General features: G+C 42.0%; 1 protein-coding gene across 1 annotated transcript in view; it reads right to left on the reverse strand.

Moving 5' to 3' along the window:
- Positions 1-9,955: 9,955 nt before the first annotated feature.
- The window catches only part of lcor (ligand dependent nuclear receptor corepressor), a 41,428-nt gene continuing 30,432 nt past the window's right edge, over positions 9,956-20,951 (reverse strand). Inside the window, exons 3-7 of the mRNA XM_087802376.1 lie at positions 20,752-20,831; positions 19,330-19,459; positions 17,937-18,353; positions 15,319-15,397; positions 9,956-11,851 (exon numbers count right to left, since the gene is read on the reverse strand). Of these exons, the coding sequence (XP_087658502.1) occupies positions 10,732-11,851; positions 15,319-15,397; positions 17,937-18,353; positions 19,330-19,459; positions 20,752-20,831 (1,826 nt within the window). The 3' untranslated portion in view covers positions 9,956-10,731. The remainder of the gene's footprint in view (positions 11,852-15,318; positions 15,398-17,936; positions 18,354-19,329; positions 19,460-20,751; positions 20,832-20,951) is intronic.

The raw sequence follows: 20,951 nt of genomic DNA on the forward strand, positions 1-20,951 counted from the left end.
GTAATGACAAGTCATAGTAGAAAAAGAAGCAATAGTTCATAATTTAAATTCATGGTTTAAATACAACCAGAAGAACTAGCAGTAAGTAGTAGTACTGATTTAAGTACTCTTTTAGTTGTGGTACTATTGCAGTATGTTTGAAGTTGAAGTAATGATTTTCATATTTAGTGTTGTTTTAGTTCTTTTGCAGCTTTAGTACTAATTAAAGTACTTTTGTAGTCATCTCATTAATTAAGGAGGATTTAATTTGTAGTACTGATTGCAGTAATTTGGTAGTTTTAGTACTAATGTTAGTACTTTTGAAGTTGTCACACTAATCGCACTACCTTTACAGATGTATTAGAACTTTTGCAGCTAAAGTGCCGAGTGTGGTTCATTTTTTGTTGTTTTATTGATATCAGTACTTTTGTAGTTGTTGCACTTACTGCAGTACTTTAACAGTTATATTAGCCTTTTAATTATGTTTTAAGTTGTAGTACTGGATAAAGTCCTTTTCAGATTTAGTGTTGATTGCAGTACCTTTTAAGGTGTTTTACAGATTTAAGTACTTTTGTCTTTGTTCCACTTATTGTATTAGTCATTTAACTACATTTTCATTTGTAGTACTAGAAAAAGTACTTTTGCAGCTGTACCTTTGTAGTTGTTTTACTGATTTAAGTACTTTAGTAGTTTGTGTTGGAACAGTTCTCAAGGTGTCCACTGGTGTCACTGTTGAGTCAACATTGTCTGCTGCGTTGCTCAACAAAGAAGGCGAGTCGAAGTCTTCATCTCCGGGTCGGTGTAAAAATATCTCCACCACTTCCAGCGCTTCCTCGCACGACACGATAATCAATACAAATGATCAGCTTCATCGAATTAAAGGACCCGGAGAGCAGCAGAAAATAGAGCTGATAACAAGATCAACTTTAATGACTAAGAAGTTGTTTTTGGCCGTCGACCCGGGGTCAGAGTTCACACACGAAACCAGTTTATTTTCACAACAAAATTTATTCGAAGAATAGTGGTTTTGAAAAGAAGGTTCTAGCATCCAGTGAAGACTACCTGACACGACGTTACAGCTGATGTTTGGCAATAATGGCAACTTTTTTCTTTTTTTTTTCAAACCAAATTCAAGGGAACAAAAAGTATCTTACACATGCACAACGACGGAATCAGCGTCACCTGACGGTCAATGCAACCAAAGAACAAATCATCTTAAATCAAATCATTCGGGGAAAAAAAAAATAGTGCAGTCGATCAAAACTACGATAATCGTGATCTCGTTAAGTGCTCATTTACACACATTTATAAGCCTAAAATTCACAAGGTACAAAATAAGAAAAACAAATGTACATCAATAAAACTACAGCATGAGAAAAACATTTTAAATTATACAATTTTTAGTCAAACTGTAAACAGGAGATATTGAAAAAAAATGAGCTCCAGAACCTTCGCGTGTTTGTGAGCGGCGCAGCCCGTGGGGGGATTTGGGAGGCGCACCATGAAGGGGGGGCTTGGGTGTCCTGAGCATCGGCACAGCGCCCCCGAGGGCCCGCTGGACTGAAGGAGTGAGGTATATATCGTCAAACCCAAAAATGACTGCAGAAAAAAAAGCCCAGAAGGCCCGGCGGCGACAAAAGCCGCGGTGAGGTCACAAGGAAATCTCAGCAGGACACAATCCAGGCGGAGTCACGGCTAGTTTTGTCAGGAGTTTTGACGGCATTACACAGGCGAACTTTCGGGTCCAGCTACTTTAACTTCACACTCATGAAAAAGTATTGCCTTTTCCTTAGAATTTAAATTTGTCAGGACAAAAGTTTGGGGACGACAGCGTCCTCCTAAAAGTCTTCCTGTGTAACACCGACCTCTCGCTGCCCAGACCAAACTAGTCGACATTCTGTTCAACGTTTGCTTTACATCAGCGACAACTCTCTGTGTGAAACATCAGTTTCCAGGGCAGACCTGACTGAGTTTCAAACCTGGTGAAAAGAGGCTGACTAGGTTTTCCCTGAAGCTTCATAAAGGATCTGTCACATTCCTCTGTCAGAAGAGAGAGGGTTTCCCCCGACCATGGCTTACTGGACCTGCGTCCCTAAACATCTGAGGGAGTTTGAATTCACCAGCGTGTGCACTTGTCTGTACAAAGTGTGGGTTTCTCTGTTAGCATTACATCTGGCGTCGCCTGAAACAGCCGAGAAGACTCCTCTGAGCAGGTCATGGACAATCAGGAATTTTTTCGATTTAAGATCAGGCTGTGACAGTGGATCACTGCTAGGCCTGCGATGAAGGTTCAGTACCTGAATAAGTGAGAAAGGAGTGTTACGAGGGTCCCTGAGGGCTTGTTGGATTTCTGCTGAGTCTATTCTTACCGAAGTGCCTCCACCTAGGTAGTCTGCAGTTTCGGGTGTAAGGTTACAAAACATGGTCAACCGAAGAGAAAACCTTTTTTTTTTACATGATGCACAAATCATTCACACACAACTTTAAACGAGTAAGAAAATGATTGCAAAAAGAGCCACTACGAAAGCCGTTGCAGTGACGTACACACACCTTGGGTGCTCCTTCTTTAGGGAAATATTTAATATTCAAAACCCTCCGGACAACATACAACAAAAAGTTTTTTTTTTTAGAAAAGCGCTTTTAGATTCACCAGCCTCGTAAGCAAAAGGACTGATTTTTGGGGGTTTGTACACCAGCATGCAAAAGTATCAAGGGGTCACGAAAACCGTCCTGCAACAAGGACGCTCTTTTCCCCTCCCGCGACGCCACCCCCCCACCATTGAAAAACAGTCCAAAAACACCAACCGTCCAATCTGCTCTGTGAATGTACAATTCTGCCTCGCCTGAGAAAAAGACGGCAAACGGTCAAAGGGGTAACGCAGTTATATACAACCCTCCCTCCGAGTCGGTCCAGTTACCTACCCATAAATAAACTGTCTACTTAAAAAAAAGACCCCCCCCCCCACACACACACTTCCCCTTTTTCACAGATCAGGCTTAAAAAGACTACGACTACACTAAACTCCTAAATTCAATATGACTACGCCGTCTGTCAACGAAAAACTGGAGTCGCTCTGCCACGTTGCCATATGCTACATGGTGGGAGATAACAAGCAGGAACATATTTAGAAACACCAAAAGCAACAGAGTGGGGTTGATTTTACCGACGTCTGAATTGTTTCCCTGAATCATCGACGGAAAAGGCTCGCCCTCTTCCTGCACAAGATATATCTGTATTTACATATGAGTTTGTGTCTGCGCGGGCTTGTATAGTTACATCTATGTGCACATATATTTTACATAGTTTACATAGATTAGAGGTTAGTTGTGTTTTTTTTTTTGTTTTGTTTTTTTACATTCAGTTTTTAACTATGAGGAATAAGAGGAGGTATCTAGGAGGAACAACGAGGGGATTTTGTGGTTCCACGTGTTCCGAGGAGTGGTCTTATTCCTGCAGCAGGCCCACTTTTGCGTCTCTCAGGTGTCTCGAAAATTTAGAAATGGATGATAGTTCTGTCCTTGGTGGGCCGCCAACGACTTTTCACTAAGACTGAACATGAGGGAATGTTAACGGAGGGCTAGGACCCTCGGCCAGGAACGACTACACCGCATGCAAGAAGCAGGGACGAGGATGGCGATGACGTTGAATGTAAGTGGTTCAATGGATTTTTCTTCTGAGGTATTGTGTTGTCTTTTTTTCATGTTAACTTACATTTTCTTTACACCAAAATGGAAAACTTCAAAGATGGAAAGAGAGAAGTCGCCTTCCAGAGTACATCGAATCTCTTTCAGAATGTTTCGAGGGGACAACTGTCCAAAGAGACTCGGATTTAGAAGACCAACGCGGTGGACTATTCGATGAACTACGAGAGCGCCCCCTGCCCAGAGTTATTCATATGTACAATCCTTGCTGTACGTAAAGCACTGAAAAGTATTTGGCTGAAAAGATAACCAGTGAAAAGAGAATATGAAAGGCTTGTCAGGAGAGTTCTGGCTTCAACCCAGAGGAGGTGATTTTGTCTCTTCTCACAAAAGACATCGTCTGGCAAATGAACTGCACTTTGATATCATGCTCACCAAGAGCTCGACTCGCCTGAGCAAATGTCACCCAGCTCTGCACGTAGTGTCCCAACTGAAAGTTCACGGCGACAGCAAACAGCGACATGGTAAAAGCTACGAAAGAGAGCAGAAATAAACCCTTGAAGCTGAAAGTCCTGCCGGGTCTGCTAAAAACAAGGATGGCACAGCCTCTGTGAAAACCAGGAAATGGGCGAGACAGAATACAGTGAACGTGGGTGGGATGGGATGTTGAGGAAAGTAGATGAATGATCGTCGGATGGAATTAAACTTTGACACAAACTGAAGGGTGCTTTAACAGCAATTACTATTAGGAATAAGGGTTCATTGATGCAGTAAAAAAGTGAAGGAATCTGCTGATTCTTTAAGGGTTAATTCATTTTATTTAGCTCTTTCCTTCAATGTCAGTTTTATTCTGAAATACGTAATCTCTGTTCCTTATCTTATCTTAAAGACTGACGTCATCATATTATATCAACATTTAAGTGTATCTACTTTGATTTGAAGTCAACCAAACCCCTCGGGCCCAATAAAATAACTGGTGCGACCTGGTGTTGGCCCCCGGGCCTCTTGAGGTGACCAGAATTCAGCTTTGGGGGCCTTCTGACGCTTCTGCTGACCGTCCTACAGCTAGCTACGAACAACTCTTCTTCTTCAGGTACAACAAAGGGACACAACAAAGAGCTCCAGACAACACAAAGTAGCTGGTCCATGTAGGTGGCCTTTCAGTCCCAAACACTCCTCCGCTCTGAGACAAAGCTTCCGTGTCGTCATGGAAACCCTCCTGAAATTCACCCATTAGCTTTCGATTCCGAGTATAATTCCTTTTGAGCATCCCTTGCAGTCAAAACAGACCTGCGCCCTGGTTCCCTGCTTCTAGTTCCTCATCAAGATCTTTGTCTGAGTGGACTTCTGCCGAGTAAATCACAGCCAGCTCTGTTAAAAGGCTGTTGTTTAAAGTGAGGGGGAGGGAGCCGCGACCTTCAGCGGCCCACCGTCTTCTATACTTCGCTCAGACTTCATTGGGCCTGCGTCAGGCTGTCTGAATGCCATCTGGTGGGTTCTTTTCGGGAGGCACATCGAGAGAAGCTTTTATGTCACATTTCTGATGCGAGAAAGGTTTTGCATGAACATCTGTTTCTTACAAGACTTTGGTTGCTGCTCTGTGGAAACAGCCATTAACCAATCCTGATGCAGGAAGACGGAGGTCTTGTCGAATGATGCCATTTTTGTCTGGTTAATACAGGAGCAAAACGTGCTTTTCATTTTAAACAGTGGCACATTTATGTTTCCGACTGAAATGAAGAAGCAGATAAAAGGCTGAAGTCCTAGGTAAAATGGACTCTGGTTTAGAGAGTTGCGATTCCAAATTCCAGTTTGCGCCCTTAATGCTACTTGTTAACTCAAGGCAATTCTACAATGTAACTGCAGCGATCATCATTACCTAGAGTCGTAATGACTATAGTTTTAGTTTGATGTCGGAAAATGATGGAGCATTAAGGTTGGCCTTGCCTCTAAGTAACATAGTTAAACGCTAAAATGTTATATAATGAAAATAATTTATCGACAAATGGCTCTGACATTTAAAGGAGCTGTGAAATCACTCTTGTAGCAGAAGTCTACGCCGGTTCAGATGGAAAAATAAATATAACTTCCCGGCAACAGTCTCAGCAGAAGTCTCCTTCAGCTCTGAATAAAGGTTTTCCAAACCCTGCAGAGAAAATCATGTGATGTTGCAGTAAGGTGGCCAGGGTTAAGAGAAGCATTCCACCTTCAATAGAGAGCAGTCTCCTGGCTCAGCTCTTTCTTTACCGCATAATGTTGAGTCCCTACCCTTCCCTCGCTAGTAAACACCATCCCTACTATGGTCTCTGAATTGGAGGAGATGGTCCCAATAAAAAGAATACATAAAAGTTGAGGCATGTGCAACTACAAAGCAGCAGTTTATACATTTTAGGGACTGCCAGCTTGACCATCGTGGCACTGCAAACAAACTTAGCGGGGGTCGTTAGAAGATGAAGGAAATGTCAAAATAAGGGAACCATAATGTCAACAGAACCGCAGGGAAGATGGATGAAGACGAAGGCTTCTTTTTTTAAGAGATGAAAATGAAACAAAACAGATATTTTCACAGAGGCAGAGCCTGATGTTCTGCAGCGACTGGACTCAACACACCCACCTGCTTCTAAAAGAGACACGGCAGACTCCCAGCTTTATAATTATACGTATAATCCACCCACACAAAGAATGGCTACCTGATGAAGAGTGCTGGAGAGGAAGGACTGACCTGGCTTCTGGCTTCGAAAAAACAAAGTGATTTTAAGAAAGTAAAAATATCTGAAGTGGCGCTCAACATCCTGTTTACAATCAGCTGCTATGAAGTGGTTAGACCTGAGGTATAAACTGACAACCAGAGAAAGAGACAGTGGAGCTCCAAGCCTGGACTAGAACGGAGGGCACAAGTATCGTAGAGCCTGGTAACAAGATGGCGCACCATGTCGCGTCTGCTAAGCGAGGTTATTCTTCTGTGATACAACCCTTGTTTGGAATGTGAGCTCCTTTCACGCTGCGTTTCTATTGTGTTGTCAATTTCGTTGTTCGTGTGAATAAAATCTTCTTTTTTGTCATTGATTCAACCGAATGTTTTCGGTTTTTCTGACTCAAGGTGACGATCAGTTCAGGTGATGGAACTGTTGCGATGAATGTACAGTTGTACCTGCTTCACAAGCATGACGATGATATGAAACGTGCGCCTTTAGTGTGGGATCAATTCATGAGATATTTTATGTTTTTTGAATTGCAGAATGTTTGTAGAAGTATACATCTATTTAGTTATATTCTAAACCAAATTGACAATGAATAACAAAATACCCAAACAGATAATATTCATTTTTAACTATTCATTTTTTTTATTTAAAGAAAGAATAATTCCTTACCTAAAAACCTTTTTTGTTTTGTTTAGACATTCTTCACGGAACAGTTTTTTTTTAAATCTTTGTGGGTCACTAATTCAATACTGGACGGAAATGTTGTCGTGTATAAATTAGAGGGTTAGTTCCCGCAAAATTCAAATTTCACTCATTCTTAAAATAATCTGTTCCATTTAAGAGTTATAGACAAAATTGTTTGTTCATTTTAATGTTCCAAACAAACTTTAAAAAGACTGTATTTTAAGCTTGTTTTTAGTGGACGCTGCTATGCCAACATCCTACACAGACAGGAAGTACTCCAGAAGTCAATTAATTTGGGTATCTTGTCTGAATTTAGCACATCCTAGAAACTGCATTGTGAAAGGAGCTACAACATATTCCACAGTAAATGTTCACAAAGCCTTTTCTACAACAACAAAATCTTCCATTCTGGAGTTCTCAAAAAGACAAAGAGTGACACACAAGACAGCGTGTGCTGCCATGTTCTCTCTCCTACAAGATGAACCCGTCCAAAATCACGTGAGACTCGGTTTGAAAGAATTTGGGTGTTTGCAGCCCTTGAGCTTCGTCACAAGAGATCTCTCTTTAATCCCAACAGGTGTCTCTGTCACTGTACTAAGAAAATAAATCTGAGAAGAGGTAGGGTGGCAAATATTGGTCAGTCAGACACTTGAAGCGTCCCACCCACTCTTTGCAAGAGGGAGGTGATACAAAGCTCAAACAGAAAGAGAATAAAAGAAAAGAAACAGCGGAGGATACTGTATTTCCCAGAGTATCGTCTATCCCTTCGCTTGGCTCCCAGGTAAGGGATACGTAGAAGTATGAGGCACGGAAAGGAGTCATTATTCTGAGAATGAGGTATAACACTCGGCCATTGTCGGCCGAGTCAATATATAGTTTTTATGTTTGTCTATAGAATCTACAAATATCCATAAATAACATCTAGTACAGGTAGTTAAGTGCGCCACTTTCCGACTGACAAATATTGCTGCCCATCCCGTTGGCTCGATCCTGAGACATTAAAAGTACTGAAGGCTACCGCCATACGCCTGCAACGCAGTATGATGGAGTGGAGAGGAGAAGCAACAGTCCTGAAAAGAAAGAGTAAATCAACTGCATTTGTGTTGAGACATTCATTGTGTGAGTTCATAGATGAACAAGTTGAGGTTTCAGAAGTGAGGCGAAGGCTACGTCCACATCACATGCGGCAAAACATGGAAGTTCTGAAAGTCATGGCAGTTTCAAAGTTTATCGCGATCCTAAAGGGGTCTTATAACTGAAAGGGTGTGTTTCAGAATAAAAGCATGGTGGTGTGGACGTAGCCAAACTTGGCAGGGGGAGCTGTCGAACACGTGGCTTTAGACACTCATTTCAAAGACAAATAAATACATGCTAAATGGCATGCACCCCTGCTCAGGCTGATGATGGAGGAAAACATTTAAAGCAAAGTAAAAGCAAAGTGGCCCCTTTCAGGGGGGTTTAGTCTCGGTGCTGACGAACCTTGTAGTGCCAAATGTGTCTTTATCTTCCACATTTGAATTAAAATCACGTGATTATAAATTGTATAATAAAACGATAAATTAGGTGTTCATTAGCCTCAAATTGATTTATTTAATCAAGTGCTTTTTTTCTGACAACACGGGGCTTCGATCCTGTTTTCACTATCAGATCATTGTCCTTCGCTCGGTCCAACTTCACGCGCACCTTTTAGACACTTTGAGTGCTCGGCATCGTCAAAGTGTTGGACGCATTACATGCACAACGTCCCCGGCTGTACCTTTCAATCGCGTCAAAGTAGGATTGTATACAAAAGTTAGTTTTTTCACTTAAAAATGATTAGCAGGATTTCTCATCAGCCACAAACTAAAGCGGTGCATGCCATTTTTAACAAGGAAGTGCGAAAAACAATTGTACAATACATTTTAAATTGAGTGAATCATAACCAGTAGGTCAATAGATACCGAGGTACAGTTCCTTTAAATCTCACAGACTGCGTGAGCACCAGGCAGTGTCGGAGCGAAGGGCAACATTTACGACAAAAGAAAAACAAAAAACAAATCTCGACTCGAGAGAATTTGCATGATGGGAAACAGATACAATGGGTTTTTTTTCAGGAGACGAGCAAACTATGTTCAACAACATTTTGATTATCGAAGTGACGTGGTGGAGGAGTGTACCTCCACGTCCACGCTTCTGGTGTTTGTCCTAAAAGTGCTTTGTTTTGAAGTGAGAATAACGCCGGTACTTTGTCTGTTCTACCTCGTGGGTTTTGTTACCAGCAATGGCAATATCTAGGTTTGTCTTGTCCTCCTGTATGTCAACTGTAGGTCCTACAGGAAAGGACAATATTTCAAACACACATTATCTGTCTCAGTTACCCTGAGTTGGAAAAAAAAGAAAATCTTCTGGAATAACAGATTGGCTTTTATAAGTCATAATAATTTATAATATATTAAATCTGCCTTTCCCAAACCTCTACCAACTAACCCTCCCCACTGCATATGGCCCACCCGCCACCCCGGAATAGACCCTAACCTATAAATGCTCATTGTCGTAGTACACTGCTAGAGAAACTGTCTTTGACGTTTGGAGGAAATAAGCATCTTCACTGCTTCGTTTGATTAGGAAAGTAATAAAGAGATGTGTTGTTGTTAGTTAAACCTAGCTTGCGTCAATAGCTAAGGCTAGCTAAAGCAGTTCATAGAAGGAAAAAAGGATAGCAGCAGAGTTTCACATTCTGATTCCTGAAATCTCTCGCCCAAGATTTACACAGGTGGATGGGCACACTTGACCATACGGCAGCTCAGGTGTTTCAGGATCAGCAGTGAGACACTGATAAAGGTCCATGAGGTAGCACTTCACCGTCACGGCAACAGCCGATCCATGATCAGATCGGTCCAGGATCTAATTATGGATCGCCGTGCCAGACGTCGTGAACCTCCGACCGATTGCGAGGCTTGTGACTGGGCTTTAGAGACAGACCATAATAAGTGCATGATGCGAGGGCAACAATGCCGAGGTAACCTGGTCTGTCAGCGCCAGACCCAAAGTGTAGTGCAAAAGAAAGCAAAACAAATCAAAAGATAAAAGATTGAGGAGAAGAATCATCAAAGTCAGTAGTTTCCACAAAAACCCACAAACATGCATCCCTGAATGACTTGAGTCTTTCAAAAAACGGACGGGTCACTGTTGCTTTCGTCCGCACAGATGCGAGCAGGATATCGTCGGGAGGAAAAAGAGGTTTGAGGTCGAAGAATTATGACTACCTGGCAAATGGGTGTTGATTGAGAACCCTTGAGTGAAGAACTGATGCATGACTAGACTCTTCAGTCAGTGTCGGTATCAGCTCACTTACCAGTCGGTGGCATCATGAGAACGGAGCAGACATTGTCTTTCACTTTTAAGGAGGTACGCTTTCACCTTCCTTTTGACTTTCCACACAAATGGGAATTGTTCAAGGTTCAGAAGTAAGGTTGTTTTTTTTGTTGGGCTGGGGATTATCAGCATGCTTTCGTCAATTTCACTTGTTAGGTACAAACTCCTGACTCGCTTTTTTGTTGTCGCAAAGAGATGCTTGTTTAAAACCATCTGATTGGAACTACTTAATGAATTAGCTTTTAAGGAATATTTGAGTTATCCCAGCATTTGTGCTCACCCAGATACTGCAGAGTAAATTGGCACAAACAGAGCCCCCGTCAGTTCTCCATGATCTTGTCGTTTGACTGAGGTCACGTGTGTTATCAAATTAATCGAGTGGTTTGTAATTGTCATCGATGTCTTCCTCGTTCACATTGTCTTTGAGTTCTGCGGCTGCCAGCGGCAGACCATCGTCTTCCCCGGGCACCGTGGGTATGTTCTCTGATTCCACGGGAAAATCCTGCGCGCCAGCTTCCATCTTCGTCATCAATTTCAGCTTCTTCTTTGGGGGGTTCTTCAGGGTTCCCAGGCGTTCTTTGACCTTATACTCCAGGGTGCTGTGCGGAATCCCGTACATATTTTGAGCTTTAGACACGCTCATCTTCCCGCTCATTACCACTCCAATGGCCTCCTCCAAGATCTCACTGTTGTATTGACGATAACGGCCTCTCTTCTTTCTTGGCTGCTTGGAATTTGGATCTCCCTCGACATCAGAAGTGGAATACGCAGGGCCGGAGCTGGAATGGTCCAAGTCGGCATTCCAATAGTCCCCTGCCCCGTCCAGCAGGCTCCCGAGGCTACCGCCTCTCCGATTCTGCTTAGGCAAGATGGCTCTAAGTTTTCGACTCAAGGTGTTCTCCCCATGACCGCCTCCAAGCCCCATAGCTCCATAGCCATACAGCTCGGAGGCATGAGAATCCCAGGAGAGATCCATCCCACGCACCTGTGGGATCTTCAGGTCGACAGGTGGTGAGTGACCCTGGTCTCGTTTACACTCACTGTGGTGGGCCTTGGAGACCTGATTGTGGTGGTGATGGAAGGAATTCTTGTAGGAGAAGGCTCCGTGGTGGTGATTTTCCAGGAATGTAGGCAGATCTTTGAGGTCACTGAGAGCCCCACTTGCTTGCTTTAGCTTCATCAGGCTTTCCAAGTGGGCTTTGCTCCCCCAGAAGGAAGGGGACCCCTTCTGGCCGAGCAGAGAGTGGGGCTGCCCATGATTGAATAAGCCTGCGGATTCCAGGTTGGCCAGGGAAAGAGCAGCAGGCTGGCTAAGGAGGCGGTGCTTCTGGCTCAGCAGCTCTTCCTTAATACGGAGGGAGCGAGCCAATGGTGGCTTGAAAGAGTTGGAGTTGATGTATTTCTCCCTTAGTCCGTGCTGCTGGCTCCTCCGCAGGGGTGCGTCCTCCACGTCCACATGCGGCAGTGGGTGCTCTACTTTCACGGAATGTCTGAGTGAAGAAAAAAAAAATTGCTTTGAGAACGGAATACTTAAGTCCAGATGATTTACAGAATAAAAAAATATGTTTTGGAAAACTTTTTTTTTATCTCCCTATTGTTTCCCTTCACTCAGAGACCCCTGTAATCGGTCACAGTTTAAATTGAGTTGATTGGCCTCGAGTGGTATGATTACATAACTCTCAAACAACATTTCTGAACCAGCATTTCAGTTCAAATTATCTAAAGACTGTCGGCTGCTGAAAATGCAAAGAGCCTTCAGCCCGTACACCTACAGCCTGTCGCCGTGGCAACAGTAGGTTCTTTTAATACATATTCTCTCAGGCCATAATAAAGGAGAATAGCTTGTTGTGTCAGTGGACGGCACGATGAAGTTGGTGGTGAAAAAAAAGCTTTCGTGAGCTTCTGGACGACCAACTGTGAGACGTGGGGAGTGCCCAGCGGGAGCTTTTAAACAGATTATCACAGAGGGCGGTCGTTAGCATGTTGAAAACAATACGAGGGACTTACTGTCTGCTAGCTAATGGAGCGTTCTGTTACAGTTAACGTGAAGTCATCAGGGAGAAAACTCCAGACAGTTACGGTGGATATAAGTGTCAAAGAGAGCTTATAATGAAAGAGGCAAACATCTCCAGGCTTTACGTCCTTTAGGCGAGAAAAGGGGCTTGTCTTGCTGAGTCAGCCTTAATTGGCTGAACCAAGCACTAGATTGGGACGACCCTGACACCTTATGACCCACCCATGTTGAATCAATTGTGCTTTGAAAAATAGTTTTTCAATATATGCTTCTGAGCATTTCGGTTTCCAAGTACTCCTCACATTATGACCACGGCTTTTGAGCTAAGATTTGTGACAAAGCATGGATGGTGCAAGTTATATCTTCTTGAGTACAGTGCTTGAACACATGTAAACCTGCGGTAGACTGTCATTTCTGTAAGTGTTGAGATGAGAAAATAAATACAATGATCATGATAACGACAGGTCATAATCCACAGATTAGCCTTGCACTGCTGTCTGTGGCTGACTTGACGCCCCAGGCAAGATTTCATGAATTCCACCCACCCCCCCATCCCACAATTCAGTGCACACGGACACAGAAAAAGTGCTGTGCATGTGCCTTTCTATTATTTTAAGAGTATTAAAACAAATGTTTATAACAAAGACAACATTGAAATGATGAACTGTGTGGAAGTGGAAAAAAGAAATGACTCTCAGACGGATCTCTAGGACCTACTGTTCTCCTTCGAGAGAGCTCACCGAAAATAATTGGCTTGACAAAATATGAACACGCGGTATTGTCTCTCCAGCGTGTCCAGGATCTGACCCAGGGCCTCCGCCCAGCTGTAAACTAGTCCAGGAGATATCCAGACACTCCATGCTCTTAAGGGTGCAGTTCATCTCTGTTCGCCGCCTTTATTGTTGTCACACATTAGAAGGAGATCAAACCGGGCTGAGATGAAGTAGCCGGGATTAGAGCTACAGCGTCAATGGGGGAGGAATTTCGGAACCCCCGCCGTTAATATTTCATGACCTGTTCATTAGAGACCCGGGAAAGGCCTCGGGCAAACGGGGGGCCCCCAGCCCCAACGAGAAGGGTGCCAAGTCTCACCCTAAGGGGGTTTGATTTAATATCCAGCCGTCTTGGACGAACACAAAAACAACTCGTGACGGCTTCCTACAATCACAGCACATTAAAGCAGGGGGTCGGGCGTCAGCGAAACTTCAGACGGTGACGCGAGTCTCCATCCAGACCTGATAACTCTCGAGGTCAGCGGGGAACTAAAGGTCGCACTAAGAAGGATGAAGAATGTTTTTAAGGTTTTGACAACTCAACTATTGAGCCACTTATCTACAGATATTCCTGGAAATGGCAGCTGCCAATAATCGTTCCCCCTCTCCACTTCCTTTTGACTTCAGGCCTCGTCGATACCTCAGAGCACCATCACCTGGTGAACTCTGAGTCGGGGTGATGGATCGAAGAGAGTTTCTCAACGAAGCAAGAGTTTCAAGAACAAGTATTGATTATTGATCGGGAGTACGAGATGCACGGTGGGAGTTGAGCTTCAGGGTTGTTTAAGACTGAATCACGATTGACTTCACAACCTCAATATTTATTTAAGTCGATAGTTAGGAGTCAATTCTACTCATTTTTATTCTTCAGGTCTGTATGAACAGGTCTGAAATCCCCAGCGCCGGCTGTGTTCAAGTTTTAGTTGAACCTGCTCGAGCGTAATGTTTGTTTTCCTTTGGTGGGGGGAAGATCAGTTAATAAAAGTGTCGGAAACTAAATGAATCATCGATTCAACTTGTTATTTTTTCACCATGAGATGCTTCACAGCATCAAGTCCTGCACATCCGATTATAAATACATCTCGGATGTTCAAGTATAAATTGTTATTAAACTCAGTAAAGATTTATTTTTGTCTACAGTGTAAATTAAATGTATTTTTTCGTTCTTTTATTAATGTTACAACAGTACTGGTATTGTCGATGTTTATCGTCTTGTCAGTAGTACATTCAGGGCTCAGTACACGGCTGTAGGGTACTGGTCCAGTGGGAGCTACTGCTAAAACACAACTATTTGAAGAAAAGCAATGATGGAATGTTACAGACGAACAGTATGGAAGTATTTGGATTTTTTAAAATGTCTTTTTGGATGAAGACGAAGACAACTGAGCTCCAGTCACTACATTAAAATGAACAAACATTTTTGTCTATAACAGATTACTCTGAAAATTAACATTAGTCGACATGAGGGTGAGTAGAAAAGTTTTAATTTCAAGGGAACTATTACTTTAAGGTAAAAATGGCTCATATTAGAATTATGTGGATTGGCTTTCAAATGGACCACAAACCAGTGAACAGTGGTGGAGAAGGAAAGAACAACTGTACAGAGGAACAACGTTCGCCTCTGGCTCAAACCGGTTAAGGGTCCTCTCTCACCTTAGGAGCACTCTTAGAGCTAGAATTCTTTATAAAGATAATAATAACTGATCATTGCGGGGGAAATATAGAGATGACAAAGGAGATTTGAAGCAAAAGACAAATAAATAGTTTGCAGGAAAGCATAAACCCCCCTCCCCCCATCTTCTCTACAGCGGGTAAAATAAAATGTTACAATGAAAACGAAATTGTGACGATAAAAGTATGACAAGCACGTTGATGTGGCAAAAGCAAAAGTACTTTCTTTTGTTCATTTCCAATTATAATGTGAAATAATTGAAGAAAAATTGGGAAAAAAACATCTTGATCTGTGTATATAAAACTATAGAAACAGAAAACTAGTTTAAGTGACAATGGTGAAAAAAGCTTTTTGCGAAAAGATGTCTAAAAGAAAGAAAAAAGAAGAAGGCTAATGAAAGTTGCGATCGGAACCGGGCGATGGATTATTCTCTTCGAACGGAACGTTTGTTTCTTCCAACCCAGATGCCGGACGTGAGGCTCAACGGCCGTGACTTACCCTTTGACCCCCGTGGTGAAGCCGGGGAAGGTTTTGACGCTGTCGGCGCTCTTCTTGGTGGAGAGGTCTAGGACGCCATCTAAGGGAGAACAGAAGAAAGATGAGTTTCAGGGGTACCCATGACCCTCTGGTCACTCTGTCCCTACCCTGCATGCTAACTTCGAGGCCCTTAACGTGCTGAACCCTCTGAGGTTGAGATGTCATAATTACGTGGCTGGAGCTCAAGTGAGAACTCGGTCGGAGCGATCAGACCGTATTCCTTGGATTGCTCTTGAGAAGATGTCGGGGAGATATGGGGTTCGGGAGGAAATACTCCACAGTAATGGAGAGACACACTTGATCAGCAGAACTGCCTGAAGACCAGCCTTTCCCGTCCGAGTTTAAGGAATAAAACCTGTGAAGCTTTATGCAAAAGAAGCCGCAAGAACGGAAGCGTTGCCGTGGAGACACGGCCGCCACTCAGGTAGATCAAATATTGATTACATTCCACAACATTATTATTGTTGTATGGAGGACATTAAAGAGGAACACGGATGCTGCACGATTCAAGTGGACGACCGAGACGAGAAAATAATCATGAAACCGTCAGCCATCGATTGTGCGAGGAAAAAATATTTACATCTGGACTTTTTCTAAAGACGTCGACGAAAAAAACGGGGTTTACAGAAATAAATACAGTTTAAAAAGTGTAAATCATTTTAGATCCATCGGCAAATTAAATCGAAATGAAAAAGATGAAAAAAAAGAGATAGAATGCATTACAGGAAAACAAAAAAAGAATCTGCGAAAAACCAAAGCAATAAAAAAATTGTACAAAAAACATTATATTAAGTAAAAAATGTTGTTTTCAAATTGACAAAAACCTTTCAAAATAAATCCATATTAACAAAAAAATGTTTGAAATGCCAATCAATTATTTTTCCAAACAATTTCAGAAAACGTTATGCAGAAAAAATACAAATAGCGATAAATGCAAAAAACATAAAAATGTGAAACAAAACCTCAAGATCTAGTTTTTCAAATGGTTAAAAACAAATCTAAATATGTAAGACACAGAATGAAAAAGAAATTCCCTAAAAAAATTAAAGTAATTCCCCAAATATTAAAGCGAACAAACACAATATGAAACATGAAAGGTTTAGATCTGTTTTAAAAAGGCAAAAAAATAAACTCTTACAAGCATTTGAAAAATCCTGCAGAAATTAAAGGAAATTTAGTTTAAAAATGCTGACATTCTATTATTTATAAAACGGTGCCTGGAGGAAGTTTGTCCTCTTTATTTTAGATGCGACTGAATACTCACATGACGATGTTAAGATTCTGTAGCGGGTTCATCGGTGACTTCTCAAGTCGACGTAATAACAGGCGTGTTCACACCAGGAAGGTGATAATTGTGACGCTCATTAGACCCGACGAGGATCTCATTACGCCCGGTTGTTCTTTTACTCCGTCAACATATCAAATTTGTTTTAGCTCATGAATACCGCTGGTGTTTTCATCATCTCATGTTTGCGCTCAGTCTTTTTTTTTTTTTGGCCAGATTAAAATACATAATCTCGACAAGCTTAGCTCGACGCGAGCGGGTTCCCCGGGTCCGCAGAAGGCTTCCAGGGTTTGAAGGGTGGAAAGGTCAGATGCACTTTATGGATTAAAATAGCAAAACACTGATGAGGCGGAGAGCAAGAAAAACATGTTTTTATAGACATTAACGATGGATGCATCGAACAGCAAGAGCGCGGGAGGCACATTTTTCATGTCAATAATGTTTCTTTTTCATTTTTCTTCTCTCAATTTTAATTCTAGCATCAAAAAAAAAAAAAATCTAAATTAAAGCAAAGGCCGTAACACTACAAATGTTGAAATTACAAAGAAGGTATATTAAAAATTTATTAAAAAAAACAAATGCTGGAATAATAGCACTAGAAAAATATTTTTAAAACAAATTAAATAGAATAGCTATTTACTACATACAATAAAACAATCAATCTCCAACTAATTTAATAAATAAAATACTCGTCTACAAACCAACTGAATAAATGGTAAAATAAATAAATTCTATGTATAAATATATATATATATATATATATAAACATATTTTAAATATAGAAAACTAAATAAATAAGAAGGTATATACACATTAACCATATTTTAAATAAAAAAATAATTTAAATATATATATATAAAATATATAAAAAAAACACTAAATGATTAAGAAACTTATGCTTAAAAGGCTTAACTGTCGGTCAAAAGGACGTGTTTAAAAAGGAAACCGAGATGAAGAAAAACCTTCATCAAAACTGTAATGAAAACAACTTTTCTCACAGAAATAGTGTTTGAAGAAGATGTTGGCGGCTGTAATCAATAAGTTATCTTGAGAGAAGAAACGTTTGCTGCCTAATTGTGGCATGAATCTCACTCCGTTCACCTGCTGCTTTTATTTATCCGTCATCTCTGCGGAAGCTTCCTGATGGACCCGCGACCCCCCCACTGGGTCGGCGGCGTGCCCGAGACCCCCCACTGATCCAGTTTGATTAACGGCAGATTGAGTTGAATGACGATCTAAAGAGTGTGTTTGCGACTCTGGCCGGGGAACGCCTCCTGGGCCGTGGAAGACTCACCTAGCTGGGGGGGTTCCGGGTCCGGGTCGTCCTTCTTGACGGTGAGGTCCAGCGGGCCGTCCTGGTCGGCCAGGAGGAGCTTGCTGAGGACGGGGTTCTGTGCAGAGGCAGCGGCGGTGCTTCCTCCGCCTCCGCTGCCGTCGCTGCTCTGGCTGCAGGCGGCGGCGGAGGCGGGGCTGAGGCCCGGCGAAGGCGAGGAAGAGGATGAGGGCGGGGGGCTCGGCGCCGGGAGGGGAGCCGGCGGCGAGTCCCGAGACGCAGCTCTCGGCAGGCTTTGGTCCTTCATGGCGCCGTTGTGCGGCGGCGAATCGTCCTGAGTAGATTTTGAGGTATATTCAGCAGCAAACTGGCAGATCATTCGCTGCATGATCTCACGGGCCACTAGAGGAATGTGAGGGTCTGAGAAGCTCGGGAGGTCTGTGGAGGACACAACACACACACATCAACGACTGCACCACCATGACACCCCTGGAGTCATCTGACAATCCCCGATTTAATCTGAGCAATCCTGGGATGATCCACGTCTCTTCCTGCTGTGTATAAGAAAGTACCACTAAAATACTCCACGCTTCTTCACTCTATGATGCGTTCAGGTACAGTCAGATTGTCCGCTGATCAACAGGTTTCTGGATGTTTTCCTTCTCCGGATTAGCAAAATAAAGAATTTTGGGATTATTTGAAAACGTGCACAGTGAGATTAGAGTTGTGCGTTGTGTGTCATCACCAAGTTCGAGTGTTGTCGTACAGCTGCGGGTTTAAAACCGAGCTCAAAGCGTGGACTTATCTGGGACAGCAGCAGATTAATGCGTTCACAACAATCCCGCGGTGACATCATTACTGATGTTCGCTAATGAGACGGACGTTCGACGACTTCTGCTCCGTGCCCATGAGCAAGGCTGAGCATAATCGCGGAGATTGAAACGCACGGCCCACCCTTGACTACAGATGTTTCCTTGACTCTGTCCAGACGCCCACGAGTCAACTCGGAACATCGCTGATGAAGTTCTAGACGTGAGGATTCGAGCTTATGACCTTCAGTCCATCAACACCTGAACTTTTGTTTCTCTCCACAAGTGCCTGAAGCTCTTCGACAACTTCAAGCACTGAAGAGATTCAAACACAGTTTTAAATTAATAATGAATTAAATCATTTTGAAATGTTTTCTGTGGACTACATGGGCATATTTCTGCCTTTTTGTTCTGCCTCGTCAACAGCGGCGTCCCTCAAAGATCAACCCTTGTCACTTACAAAATTTACTCTCTAAACACATTAAAATCCATCGATGCACTTTTCTTGATGGATCACACGACTTAAACCTGAGATATCACTCAAATCCAAAGTCTCTCACAGGGGAGGTCTCTCTCTCAAGTGAGGGTATCCGAGAGGTTCCCACCTTTCTTGTGAAACACAGCATTGAGGAAGTCTTGAGCTTGTCTCTCCAGCCGGCTGATGCGAGACTGCTGCTCCTGTTTCCCGTCGTCGGACAGCACCAGGCTGCCCGATCCTTTGTCCCCACTGTGGTCCTGCAGACACACAAACACACACATGAACACCCACATGAACACACACCACACAACAGCCTTTAACGGTTGTGCGAATCATAAAAATGTGCACTGTTTGAAGCTCCAGGAGACGAGGAGGAGTTCCATATCTGTTAGATCTTCGATCAACACGACTCTACTGAGGACTTCTTATGAATCTTTTGTCGAGTTTTGCTTTTAAAAAAACAACAAACAATCGTTGCAGGAAGCGTCTTTGAAGGCACCACGAGACAAAAGATGATTAGCATCGTTAGCTTGAGCAGATGGAGAGTCACTCAGACGCACAGATGGTTGCGACGTCCAGAAACAAAAGAGCCTCCTCGTTTCCTGTCGCTCCTAAATCACTCCCAAAATAAAAGACGGAAGCTTCGGAGTCGCCGGATTTGAATCAATTATCATAAAAGGTGCTAAAATATGTTTCACATGAATGAACACAAACAGGTTTAAAGAGGAAGAGACAGAGCAGAGAAACATTTACAACTTCAATCAGAATTAAAATTAATAATAAAAAATGTTAGTTTTAGTTTAGATTTCTTTTTTTTTTTTTTTTACAATCAACAATTAAAATGTATATATATATTAAAAAATATATATATATATTTAAATAAAAATTTAATTAAGTTTAATTTTATTTTTATTTTGTTTTCATTTTAGGTTTTTACCTTCTAAAGATAATTTCTATACTAAATATAATTCTAACCCTTGTGTTAGCTCAGGGTCACGATGACCCGAAGGCCTGAAAACAAATGAATTTGTGGTATTGTGTGTACAATTATTTTACATTGAAAAAAAATGTACAAAGCCTTTTTTTCTGTTTTAACAAATGTATTTTTACCTTGTTAATATTATTTTAAGATAAAGTAAATAAAAAAACATATAGAATTCATGTCTTTTGGAAGAAAAAAAATTAAGCAAAGTTTTATCTTTTTTTTTTCTTTTTTTAATCTTTTTGTTCTTTTTACATTCACTTATTCCTACTTTTTAGAAGTGAAGTCGTTTTTTTTAAATACGGAAAAGGTAAAAATACATTCACACATAAATAAAGAAAATTCAAGGAAAGTATTTGCAAAAAACAATGTAAATATTGTGATGGAAAATATTTCAAGAGTTAAATAAAGGTCAAACAAATTACAGCAAAAACACAATTAAAACGAAAGAAATTAAACAAAATTAAAAGTATGTAAATAAAGAGTATTTCTGATGTCACTAAAAGCACCAAACTAAGTGAAAAAAAGCGGGAAACAGTCAATTAAGTTTGTAATAAATGATCTTACCTTGACTCTCTCGTGTCGTTGGCAGCAGAAGAGACAGTTCTCGTCGAAGGACCAGTCGGACACTTCCTCGGGCTCACAGTCTGGGGGCGACAGAGAGCACAAGTTAGTGAGACACACGTGTGAGAACCAAACAACTGTCAGGTGCAGGTGAAGCCCTGGCTAGCCGGGAGGATCGACGGAAGAGACGCGAGGTCCAGATC

Source organism: Callionymus lyra, chromosome 1, assembly GCF_982586985.1.
Source record: "Callionymus lyra chromosome 1, fCalLyr1.hap1.1, whole genome shotgun sequence".
NCBI lineage: Eukaryota > Metazoa > Chordata > Actinopteri > Syngnathiformes > Callionymidae > Callionymus > Callionymus lyra.